Here is a 13,365-nt window from a genome sequence, read left to right as displayed (position 1 = left end):
AATATTTGACTCACATTCATCAAGTGGCCAGAAACACGAATCCAAATAAGTGATAGTGTTGCTCTTTTGCCGACAAGTTCGCCATGTCAACTTAAAATTTGACGACGCTGGAATTTGCAACTCCATTGAGTGGCTAATTGGCTAGCTAGGTAATTCGCTGGCTAGCTAATTAATTGTAAGAGCCAATAGCGAGATGGCTGGCTAATTCACAGCAGAGTTTAAAACAAGATGTGATATATCACTTCTTAACACGACACCAAACGCCAGTATAAACATGTAATTACTGACGAACCAAACATATAAAGTTTTTTTTTTTTTTTTTTTTTTAATAAAATACGTGGGCGTTTCAACAGTTCCACAGACCTAACGGAGCACTGCGCATGTGTGATTGACGGTGAGGATAACCAATCAAAACCATGTCTCGCATCTCGCAAAGAAACTCCAGGAAGTACTCACTCAGAGCTACCCTCGAATGGTAAATGTTTCGACTGTGGCAGGGCGCTAAAACTCGATTTAATGTGGTGTTTTTGTCCAGTAGAAACATATCGATAATGTCCAGTAAATGTGGTGCGGCGGACGGTCAAAACACCAGCGACAACAGGTCGATTCACTCGGACACCGTGGAGGAGGTTCATAACGTCCCAATGCAAGTCATCATCAGACCGTTTCCCCCGGTGCTGGATGAACAGAAAGTCCAGAGTCTGATGGACACAATAAAGGTAAAACGACTGTTAATGTGTTTGTATTATTATTGTGTGATATACAGAAGAAGGTAGAGGAGCAAAAACTCTTCTCAATAAAACCTCTGTTACGTGTTCTCAGAGGCCTTGTTAGGATTTTGAAGCACTGGTTCACAGTCCAGCAATCCTAAGATTTTAACCTGATAATTGCACAATTTTCAGGTTATTTCAGAGTAAAATGAATATAAAATGTGAGACATTGTGCTCAAGGCTCTCTGTGCGTAGCTAATGTTCCACATTAATATCACAGTGAGTGCAGCAGCTAGACCAGTGGTTCTCACTGTGTGCCTTCAAATTAGTCATTCAACTGATTCACAGCCCTAATAATGTATAAAGGTGTGCACTGAAAATAATTGTTTTCATAAACTGAATTTAATAGTAATCAGTCCAGGAGAAAAGATGCAGGTGTTGGTGAGAAGTTCACCCATAAAGTCCCAAATAAGTGACTACTAATATTAATAGTAAATCTGCTGTCTGTGTTGCTGATACGAAAATGATGTCCATAGTTCTCTGTTAACTTATCTCAACACAGCAGCTTAAAATAAAACAATAAATGTGTTTTCCTTAATTTAATTTGTGTGACTGACAGTGAGAGTAAAAAGCCAAAACCAAACAATTATGCAATTAGTTAGCCATTAGTTGCAGTCCTGTACAAAGCGTTTAAGTTAGCTCCAACTTAACCACTTTTCCCAGTTTTACTTACATACTTTTCTTTAAATATGATTTGTAATGCTGACATTTACAGTGTTTTTACAGTCTGGTATTGTTACTTTTACTTAAGAGGATCTGAATAAGTCTTCCACTGCTGTTATTAAAATGGATGTGGATCAGATTTGGTCGATTTGCTGCTGAGAATTTTTAAAACAGGTTCAATAACACCAGTGTCATTGACACGTTTATGAGGCCATTGTTATTCACTGTCAGATTTAATTTCATTAGGTCAGTTTTTGCTGGTGGGGGTTGTAGATGTCAGTCTGGCCTGGTGATGTAGACAATCTAATATATTACATTTTTAAAATTATCACAACTGTCATTTATTCATAGAGCCCAAGGTTGTTCATTTTGGCCTTACAGTTTAGTCGTTTTTACAGTTTTGGGGTGTTTATTTAGGTGATCAGTATTAGCTTAGGATCTAATTGGTTAACTAGTTGATCTCTGGATGTACTATGGCAAAGACTTCAATTCTTAAAATTCTAATTTTGCTGCTCCACAGCCTGAATAGTTATAATGAATTCTGCAAACTGTTTTTTTGCCCATAATGATCGTAATGATTTTGATGTTCTAACTAAAGAATGCTTGTTGTCATGTTTTGCTTCTCACATATACACCAGTTTCACTCTAATCATTACATTGTAGTGTATCATTAATGTTTTGCAATATGACAGTTTAAAGCAATTAAGAGCCAGTACAGTGGTTTATGAACATGTGTTTTACCTCCTTCTCACTTCAAGACATTTTTGTTTGCAATACTTGCATAATTTCTGCTCCACAGCTGTTGTATACTTTAATTGACAGTTTGTCTTTCCCTCCAGGAGACAGCAGACATCAGCGTTGTTCCTCCAATTGATGTGCTCTGGATCAAAGGAAGAGAGGGGGGAAATTACTTCTACTCGTTCGGAGGCTGTCACAGGTTTGCTGCGTATCAGAGGTTGAATATGCCAACTATCCCAGCCAAGATCATCAGATCAAACATCACAGACCTCAGCACTTATTTGGGGTCTTCTACGCCTGATCTGCGGTGAAGCTGCAGCAGCTTGGAGGGTTTTTTTGTTTTAGAGACTTGACTCTGGTGGATCACACGAACAGATGTGACTCTTGTGTTACAGCTGGTGACTGCACAGTAAAGGATTTACCAGCAGGGGGAAATGTAACTCTTTTGATAAAGACATCATTTATCATTAGAGATGGCTTAAAAATAAGTGCGTAATTGTGTTTTTGTTAGTTGTACATTTTTACGAGATGCATATCTGTCATGTCATAGCTTTAACTTTCAAATCCCAGCTGTAATTGCAGATAAAAAGTAGCTTAAATGAATGTTTTCTGACAGTTAACACTTTCTGATGATAAAGTGGTGAATATATATATATGTATTGTTATTTAGTGATCCTACGGCAAAGATGTTTTCAGATGTTAAAGCATTTTCACTGCAGATATCTTGATTTGTCAAAGTATGAAAAACACTTACAAACACACTAACAAACTCTGTCCACTGTTTAAGAGTCCCAGTGAGTCATGACATTAAACCAGCATGCATATTAACACGAGTGTGAGACTGAAGCAGATAAATGGAATTCAGCATCTTTTAGTTTTACTGTTTACACATGTGCCTTTCCTACTGTGACACTTGGAAAAAAGGCCTGTTCTAGACACCAGTGGCTCTCCTTCAAGTGCACCTTTGATTTTTTTTCTACTGAAAACCCAGGAAGCTATTTTTGTCTGAAATTATATCAGAAGGTCCCTGTAGTCAGTCTTTTTTTGTGGAACTAGTTTTAATTTTAGAATTCAAAGGACACAGACCTGCTTTATGTTGCAGCAGCACGCTATGAGGAGGAAATGAATTTGTCCTGCGGGACATGTCTTTTCAATAAGAATAGTAATCGCAGTAATAATTATTTCTCTTTTTCTTTTTACCCGAACTTCTCAGCAGTTCTGGTGTTACACAGTCTCATGCTTTTTAGTCATACTCAGCCGCTTTGTTCCATGCACAGTCAACTTTAATTGAGGTGTTGCAGACAGCACAAGACAACGGGGTAAAAGTAAGAGCCTATAGAGCAGATGGTTCGTCAAAGAAGTCAGGTGCTATGAGAACATCAGGCTGACAAAATGCAGGATGTTATTGAGTCTTACTGACTCTGCCTGTCATTAGTCTCTCTCTTGTCATCTCTGAAAAGGACTGTAACCTTACAGATTGTGTTTGACAAAGAAACGGGGAATTGAGCACACGTTGTTAACTTCCACAAACTGATCAGTTCACATGAAAACCCTCCTAAACAAGTGTAATCCAGTTAAATCTTTTCTAATAATGTAAAACATTACTTGAATATTGGCTTCCTCTTTATCCTGTAGTCCCCAATGCATTTAAGAGCACAAATGCATGCATCTGACAGTAAATACCACAATTTATCCTCAGTAAATGTATTAGATAAAGCCCTATTTGTTGTTGTTGCTGACCTTGAGCCTGGCCCTGTTTACTAAATCAAGTCAGACAGCAGTTCCCTTGCCTCTGCCTTGGAGGAAGGAACTGTAGTTTACAGAATAATGTAGGTAATCTATACATCAAGATGAGGCCTTTCCGACATCAGCGCTCTCACAATGCAAGCCCAGAGCTGCTTGACGATCTCCCTTTGTGGCCATCGAGGAAATGAAAGGAGACCTAGGGCAGCTTTTACCGACCGCCCCTAAAGGACTCTAAATTTCTCCTCTGAATCGTCGCGTGTGAGAAGATTTCCTGTAGCTCGCTCACTGTCTGGAAGTAACCATATCCTCAAAGGGGTTTTGACACGCAATACTGGTATGAAAAAATACATTGCACCTGTTGCTTCGGGGAGCGGTTTCCATGGGTGGTTCTGCACGCTTTATCTCCGAGGATTTGAGCAGATCAAGGGGATTTGGAGGGCTAAGAAGGGGAGCTGTTGAGGCCATTTTTACAAATGGATTGGATTTTTACCTTTTTTTCGTCTATTTATTGTTTTGTGAGAGGTGGTCAAGGATGTCATTTGTTTGCATCTCAGTCAGTCTGTGTCATTTGTGGTGATAGAGGTGTTGCTCCTCCATCTCAGACAACATGGAGGCAGCTTGTAACTTTGCAAATATAATGACAATATATAAAATTCCATGCACACTAGTTTTTGTGGCCCTACAAATTAGTCCATGGCATTTTGATAGCAAAAAAAATTGTTGGAATACGGACCAAAGACTGTTTTAGCTGTAGATATTGATACATACATATATAACCTTTGAACTCTCTTGGGTACCAATTTGACCCTTGTTTAAAAATGTTGCACTTTTTCCATTTTCAAGGGCGAATAATTCTAAATTTGGCCTCTGTTGGAACTATTGAATCATTTTGTTTAACTGGAAACAGTTTTGTCCATGTTCTCACTTAATTTCATGGCTGTAGGAGTAAACTTTCAGGAGATATTAAACCTTGAAAATGCCTGCCCAGATAATATGTTTTTATTAAGGGTGAATATACAAAAAAATTCTCAAAATATTATAAGCTTAAATGTTTTCCTGAATTTAGTTTTTCCAGACTTGGTCTTGGTTTGTTTAGTGACTTAAGCATCTCTAGTGTAGGTAAATGTGTGCCTTATTGATTGAACAGTTGTGTGACCGTTATCAGTGACACATTAAGGGAGCACAGTAGTGCATCAGAGCCATGTCACTGCTCTTACTATTTTCTTTACAATGTGCTGTTGTTACTCTGTAATGACTTAAAGAAATGGACTCATAGTGTCAATTTCATGTTTGCAAACCTTTCATTAAATTTCATTTCTTTGTCCTGATTTTCACTCTTTTGTACAGTTTCTCTTCTGCAGTATCAGCACAAAAAAGACATTAACAAAATAAATACCCATTTATTTTAACACAATCTAAGGAGGTTATTTTTTGTAATTACTGTAACAAGCAACAATGTTATGAATTATGGAGGATTATGAAACAGCTGACTCATACTGAAATGAGGACAAGAAGTCAAAATGATGCTGACAGTACTTTTAAAAAGTTTTTCCCTTTTTGTGCTATTTTGAGGATCCCCAGGAGGCTGTTGGGCTCTAAACAGAAACTTAGTTTGATATTATATTATGTTGATTTTGATAATTATAAGTACAGGGTCTTGGCAGACAAGACAAGTGAAAGGCACTGAGTAAGGATGAGAGTAGACTTTCAGTTCAATCGTCAGCAACTCAGTGATTTTTCATGTCAACAAACTAGTTTTATCTGTTTTATGGCTTTTGATGTGACATTGGACAATGAAGAGAGAATGAGGATCTAATTAATAGGCTTTGGTTCTTTTCTGATTAGAAAAAAAGTTTTATCCACATCAGCAGCACATAACCATTAGTCAGAGTCAAGTCAGACAAGTTACCATTATTTATGTAGCACATTTAGAACAACACATTATGACGCAAAGTGCTTTCCAATAGAGAAGTAACAATAGCATCAGAGATTTACACGACCAGTTTAACTATTATAGTTAAGAAGCAACAATATGATTGAGGGAAATCCAACTATTCCCTGGATTCAGTTAGAAACAAAGTAAAAATGTCATTCATTTTCTTTTGACAATGCAAAAAGAGTGACTTCTACATTTTTTACAAGAACATCTCTGTGGTCACAGATTTCCCTTTTTGTGCATCAACCAGCTGACAATATGTTTTTGAATCAGTGATTGTGACATTGTGACAGCACAAGCTATAAAGTTTTTGTTTACAAAACTGTGGAGCATTTTTAAGGAGACATATGTGCCACTTGCTTAAAGTCTCAGGTGCAAACTAATTTAGAAGACTGCTTTAACATGTTTTGGCGTGGCAGTGTTTAATTCTTGGTCCAGAAAGTGCTTCATGCGGTGGCATAATTCAACTACTGAAACTCTACAAAAGTGACTCTAACTCTCCTGCAGAGTTTGTCTACATTTAAACTGAGACTGAAAAGTGATCTCTGGTTAGTCAGCTCACCCATTTGTTCCACTTCAGAAGGCATTACAGCCAAATCCTCTTGAAAGAGTTTAGGTTTAGGTGTTTGATTCGACGAGGACTTTTCACAGCTTCCTATCCGGAATTCGCTCAGACTATACTGGTGGTTGCAGGCGTGTAATTTGTGCCAGATTTGCAGTGCCGTGTCCACCCTCTGACCTCAACACAGAGACACATTGTGCATAAACCTTCTTCTCTACGTAGCTTTGTGAAAGTATACATGTGGTATAATAGCAGTAGGTTGTATTTCGCACAGGCTTCAAAGCTGTAGCGTGGGGGACACTTGCACTGATGAGCCCTGCCAAGCAGAGAGCGTCGGCTATAAAAGATGGCCTCACTTATTAGAAGGAATTGTCTCTGGTTAATTATCATGTAGCACACCAGCTTTGTCCTTTAATTTCACTGTGTTGCCTTCAGTCGGACGTGAGGACGTGACGCCCGACTTGTCTGCTGTGACATCAGTAAATTAGACATTTACAAGTTCAGTACAAATGAGTGTTATTGAGGCTGAGAGCCAAAGGCAGGCTGGAAAAATGTGAAGTATTGCACTAATACTACAATGAGTATTAGACTTTTTGTAGGATTTAGGAGGTCTGTGTCCCTTTTGAATAGTACTTACAGCAGTACTAAAGGTAGATGGTCAGGTGTTGAACAGAAGAGTGGGGTTTGGGCTGAGGTTTTGTTGAGGTAGAGTCCAAATTGATGGGGAAATGGCCTTTATGTATATTTTACCTCATATAGAAACACTTGGACAGAGCTGTAGCATGGCATCATGGTTTAGGCACCGTCTGATCATCAGTACATGTTGGTGAATTCGGTTGTCCAGTGATTGAGGAGGTATTCAGATTCTACCAGCATGTACTGAAGGTTGCATTTACTGCAACCAGGGAAGAAAATGTGGAATGAAACCAAGATTGAAGAGAGGCACGGGGAGGGAGTGCTGCCAGTCTTTTTGACTTAGATTAGGTTCAATTTCACTGTCAGCTAAGTATTAAAATAAGGAAATGTAGTTTACCATCTAGAAGAAGTGCAAAAGAAGCAGTAAAAATGCATTGTTAAAATCTAAGTGGAATAGCTTTAGTATTAGCAGTATTAACAGTATAAACAGTGCAAATACACGATATGACTATCCAAGATGTACCAGTTATCTATTGTATATCCAGTATGATGCAGTATTACCAGAAGGAGCAGTACTTGCAATATTTGCTCTCAGCCATCAATAATTTTAATGCACCTGTGCTCTTCTTGCTGTGATGGATCAAAATGTCCGCTGTATTAGTTGTTATAAACCGATCAGCCACAACATTCTGACCACTGACAGGCGAACTGAATAACATCGATCATCTTGTTATAATGCAACGTTCTGCTGGGAAACCTTGAGTCCTGACATTATTGTGGATGTTTGACATGTACCACCCACCTAAACATTGCAGGTCAAGAAACCCCCCGACCCCCCATGGCAACAGCAGTCCTTGTTTCCACCCTCTGCAGGACAGTTCACCCCAATACAACACAAAAACTGCTCAGGAGTGGCCCGGGGAACATGACAGAGCTAAGCTGTTCACCCGGGTTCCACACTCCCCTGATCCAAATCTTATTTAGCATCTGTGGGATGTGCCAGGATCAGCCTGATCTAGGCACAGAATTCACTGCCACCATCCCAGTTTCACAGGACATCCCCAGAGGTCCTGAGTCCATGCCCCACTGGGTCGGAGGAGTTTTAGCTGCATGAAGGAGACCAACGTAATATTTGGCAGGTGGTCATAATGTTATGCCTGATTGGTGAATAGAGATATAAAGCATAAAAAGTACATGTTTTGTTGACTCTCTTGTATGTTGAATACAAGTTCATAAAAGACCTTCAGCAGAAAAGAAAAAACACTGTTTTCTATGTGACAAGACAAAAAATGATTGATCCACTGAGCTGGCCGTTGAGGTGCATGATGCACCTACACAGCAGTGATTAAGTAGTCCTATGTAGTGGTGGAATTTTCACTCACCTTTTACCTCAAGTGCTACAAATTTAAGGCACTTCTTAATTTGTTTTTCTACTTGTACTGCACTACAGTTTGGGGGAAAGTCGGGTATAGTTAGTAGTTACTTTACACATTGAGATTTTATCATAAGAACCCTTGAAGCTTATAATATAATTTTGTTACAGTTCAATTGCCAGAAAATTATTTGGCAACAAGCTTAATGATTGTTTATATCACATTTTCATGCTAAAAAAAAATTTCATGCTTGCAGCTTCTCCTGATGCTCTTCTGATGCTTTTTCTCACACCGATAAAAAGCATCAGGAAATTAGTTCATGATGGAAATAATCATTACAGAGTTTTTCCTGGCTCAGAATGAGCTTTTGTGACCAGATCAGAGGTTAGCTCCATTCAGATGATCCGGCTCCACCACTCCATCACTCTCAGCACTTAGTCCTTTTCACTCAAAGTATTTATACAATGACATCATTCCCTCCTCTGCCTTTATTGTTATGGGTGTATTTTGCCATAAAGAAAAATACATACACACTGTGCTGCACTGATAAGAGTTAAGTGGACTGAGAATAGTCTGTGCACACACCAACTTCACACAAACAGCTCAAGCTGTGAAGATCCGACCCTTTAATTTTTTTTTTTTACATAAACAGTGTCAAAGCCGATGCCAGTCAGATGTAACTGTATTAATAAGCATGGACAGTAGAGTACGGGGTTACAATGTTTGACAGAGATCTATACATTTTCTTGTTGTTTCTGACCATTCGTTAAACAAAATACCTATTAATCTTCATTAAATAAAACCGCAGTTAATAAAGCTGCTTATGAAAATGAAATCACTATTTCGTTTTCAATTCTAATTTTGGTGCTAGTGATTTTCCCTTGAGATTGGCCAATGCGTTTCAGGTTGGTGACAAATGTTCTTTTATACAGTAAAATGCATTCACTAGTTGCAGTCCTGTGAAAAACCGTTACTCCACCTCGTAAAGAAGCCGATTTGAGTACATTTTCCTAATTATACTAACATTCTTTTACTTAATATTTGCAACATACTACTTTTACTTCTAACAGAGTACTGTACAGTGTGAAATTAGTATTCTTACTTAAGTACGAGAATCTGAATACTTGATAGTGACAGCTCCGGCTGTCACCATCATGTTCTGTAATTTCTGGATACATTCAGCAAATAAATATTATTAGATGGTGCCTAAACCATGATGCCATGTTACAGATCTGTCCATGTGCTTCTGTATGAGGTAAAATGTTGATTAAAATATGTGTTTAAACCTCTTCCCTCGTTGATTTCAACTTCACACAACCCAAATCCCAGCCATTTTTCTGTCTCCATTACTGAACCTCAGTGCTGATGGAAGACCTCCCTTTCCCAATTCCCAATTGCCCCAAGTCCATTCATTGCTAGTGAACATTTCTGTGTTAAAAAAATGGGTCACAACTGCATAATCTCATATACCAAAATGCTAAATAATGCGCTTAAGTAGGCAGGTTTTGTAATGTCTTCCTAACACTGCTCAAACAGAACTAAATTTTGCCTTTCTGGGGACTATTTTCAGCTGCAGATTTAGTGTTAAAGTGAGTGTTTAGCACAGCAGGACAGCGTGTGTGGGATCAACTCAAAATAGACTACAGAGCCCACACTGATTATAATAAAGGGACATGTCACACGGTGCAGCAGTGTTGAACTCACTGATGTGTTTTTAATAGCTGTTGGACAACAATGGAGCTCCAAAACTGTATCTGCGGATACACGCACAACATTCAGATTTATTCTTTGATGGTTTTCTACAAGAAAGTCAAGGGATCAGTTAAACCCTGAACAGCTCCACAATTATGAGGCCAAAATGAACGACCACTGACTCTGTGGATAAGAGAAACACAGTAAGTCCTCTTGTCTGCATCGCCAGTTCACACTGAGATCTGATAAACTCAAGCAACAACCAACATTTTTATTTCAGTCCTTGGACCCTTATAACAATGAGTCAGTAAACTTTGATTTTAGAAAATCTGTTCTAAAGATTCTCAGTTGCAGCTTTACCAAATTTAATGCAACAGAAATGAAGCTCAGCAACATGATGTCCATTTTAATCAAAGTAATACAAGGAGGTTTCTTCACTGATTGTTCAACACTCTGCATCCTCCTGCTATAAATACGGTATTGAGTTGCTTTTTAATTAATAGATGCATATCATTGATTTAGGGACCTCCAGGGCAGAAAAGGTACATTTTAATTTTAGCCTCCCCTCACTGGTTGCCACTCGGTTTTAGAACTGATTATATGATTTTACTGATCACATTTAAAGTATGCCTAATTTTATTGTGATGCCACATTGGATGCATTCTCAAATGCAACAAGGCTTTCCAAATGCAAACATTGTCTGTGCAAAATAAGAAAACTACTTCAACTTAAATTATGGAAAAAAATGCCATATATATTCACACTCTCCCTCCCTCTAGGAGTCCGCTAAATGCCAGCGAAATCCAGGCATTATTTTATCGGTTTTCATGGTAGGCAAATAAATCGATAATGATCTTGACCGATATCACGTTTTTATGCTAATATCGGGCTGATAATATCGGTGGGCCGATTTTATTGGACATCCCTACATTTAATGAAAGATATTTGCATGTGTAAAAACACTTAATTACCTATCAGACAGACAGTCAGATAAATATGATGATATATTCTATATAATATTAGAAATGGTATTTTGACGGATTACCACTTATTATAGATTTTATACACTGATGTTGACACATTGATTCGACATGTTTTTTTGTGAAAATTTCAGTAGTTATACAAGATATCTCTCATTTAACAAACAAATCCTTTCACACACATAGAACCAATACTTATTTTTCTGTCAAGCATCGCCAACTGTGTTTGATTTAAAAAATATATTACAGTATTAATTTTTAACAGTTTCATCTATTAAATAAAAAGGAAATATTTGTGAAATTATAATGGAAATGTTATGTTACTCACAGTTACAGGTGTTCAATGTCATTTTACATTAGACATACAAGTCATTTTATTGATATTTTTGTGAAGTTCAACAATGTGGAAAACATCTGTGAAATAAAAGGAAAAAAGTCTTCAAAATTGCAGTTTTGTTTTGGTTTTTCAGTGCAAACTTTACAGCAGGATCAACCCAAGAATTGTCAGGACATTTCACTAAAAACCAAAAATGTCAACCTAATACAAGCCCGAGATGAAAAGTTAGGAGATAACCAAAGTCAGTAGGGTTATCCTCTGAGAACCATGAATTCATGTACAAAACTCTGAGCCAATCTGATAAAGTAATGGACTGACCATCGAGTGATGAGCAAAGCTAACAGCAGACACAGAACCTTCCTCTCTGTGGGTCAGACAGAGCTGCTGTTCCTGGACTTGTGGAGCTCAACAACTTGGACCTCAGTGGGTGGAAAACCCAACATGGTTTGGCCTCATCGCTGTGAATAAAACGGATCTGTTGCTTCCAGATGAGCAATAGAGCTCTTCACAGTTCCATGAAATAAGAGCATTGTTCTCAGAAAGCTTCGACTTCTGTGTCTGGTGCCAGGTCAACATGCAGAGTCTCACACATACACATGTGCACACAAAAACACACGTTCACATGTGTTCTACTTCACATACTTGTGCGCACGCCCCATAAAGATACATAATAAATTCCCAACAAGACTTCATGATAAATCATATTTGTTGACCTTTAATGTGTTATTACTGGATCATCAGATATTGCAGCAAATTAAATTAGTTTGTGTATCTTTCATACTTCATGATGTTTTTAATTAATTCAGATTAAATAAATCCTCTGAGGACACTGCCTTATTTCTGCAAACTGAAATCTTCACAGCCTCTGGGTCTGGAGGGTCTTGTGTTTGGTGTCCTTTCTAAGACCTCAGAGCTCCTTCAGCAGACAGTTTGATTGTCTGATGTCTGACTGTTGATGCAGCTGAGGAACATTGAAATGTCTGAATGTGCTGCCGGCTCGCGTCTGCTTACTTGAAGGGACTAAATCATCCATTTGCCACCGATTTGTTTTTCTGAACTCAGGGCAGCGAGCAAATAAATCCTCGCCATTCCAGGATCATCTGTTCATTGTTTATTTACTCACACTTAACTTTCTCTTGCTGCCTGAATTGTGAGCCTCAGTGGGAGCCAAGAGCAGCTTCTAATGCGGGGACACAACAGTGGGATTATTTACTCTAAGCCTGTTTGTTGTTGTGATATAATTAATGTACAGTTAATTTATGTTTCTGAAGGCGATATTCAAAGGACTTCTCACATTTGACATTTTTGAGTTGGAAAGTTGGTTTACAGACACATATGCTGCACATGCATGCTTAGATGTTGGGAAGTTTTGTTGAGAGTTCATTTGGGTGGTAAAACTGCAGTTGAGCAGCCAACGAAAACAGAGCCCAGCGGGTGGCAGAACCGTAAACATGTCACACTAAGACAAGATAGTTAACTGTAAAAGCAAACTTTAGCCCCTAAATACCTTTAAAACACTCCAGAAACAATACGTTTGAATTTTGCAAGTTTATAAACTTGCACTGGCAGAGTTATTTGCATCCAGTGAGTACAGTATTGGAATATACTAAGTACATTTATTTAGTTTTTACTTTAAGCACCTTTATACTTCTACTGAACAACATTTTGAAAACAAATATGACTGTACTTATTATCCCATTAGCTTTATTTGGCAGCTACAGTTATTAGTTTTTACATGCATAAGTTTAGTTCAGTAAAAATATGCAGTTTTTATAGACTAGTTCACCCATTTTATAAAGTAGCTTAAAGTAGATAAGCTCCATCTAAATAAACTCCAGTCAAGAGATACAAGAATAATAGAAATATACTGTATCTTAAACTATATGTCACAGTCTATCTAGTTTGTTCTTGAATATTATTACCAGTACCATA

At 38.0% G+C, this 13,365-nt stretch overlaps 1 protein-coding gene across 1 annotated transcript; it reads left to right on the top strand.

The window, feature by feature from the left end:
• Window positions 1-406: 406 nt before the first annotated feature.
• Window positions 407-5,245, top strand: srxn1 (sulfiredoxin 1 homolog (S. cerevisiae)). Its single transcript, XM_023275649.3, has 2 exons — window positions 407-719; window positions 2,273-5,245. Exons 1-2 carry the CDS (start codon window positions 480-482, stop codon window positions 2,480-2,482), a joined length of 450 nt encoding a protein of 149 aa, XP_023131417.1. The 5' UTR covers window positions 407-479; the 3' UTR covers window positions 2,483-5,245.
• The last annotated feature ends 8,120 nt before the right edge of the window (window positions 5,246-13,365 follow it).

This window comes from Amphiprion ocellaris, chromosome 8, assembly GCF_022539595.1.
Source record: "Amphiprion ocellaris isolate individual 3 ecotype Okinawa chromosome 8, ASM2253959v1, whole genome shotgun sequence".
Classification (NCBI taxonomy): Eukaryota; Metazoa; Chordata; class Actinopteri; family Pomacentridae; genus Amphiprion; species Amphiprion ocellaris.
This window is presented reverse-complemented; position numbering and strand designations above follow the sequence as displayed.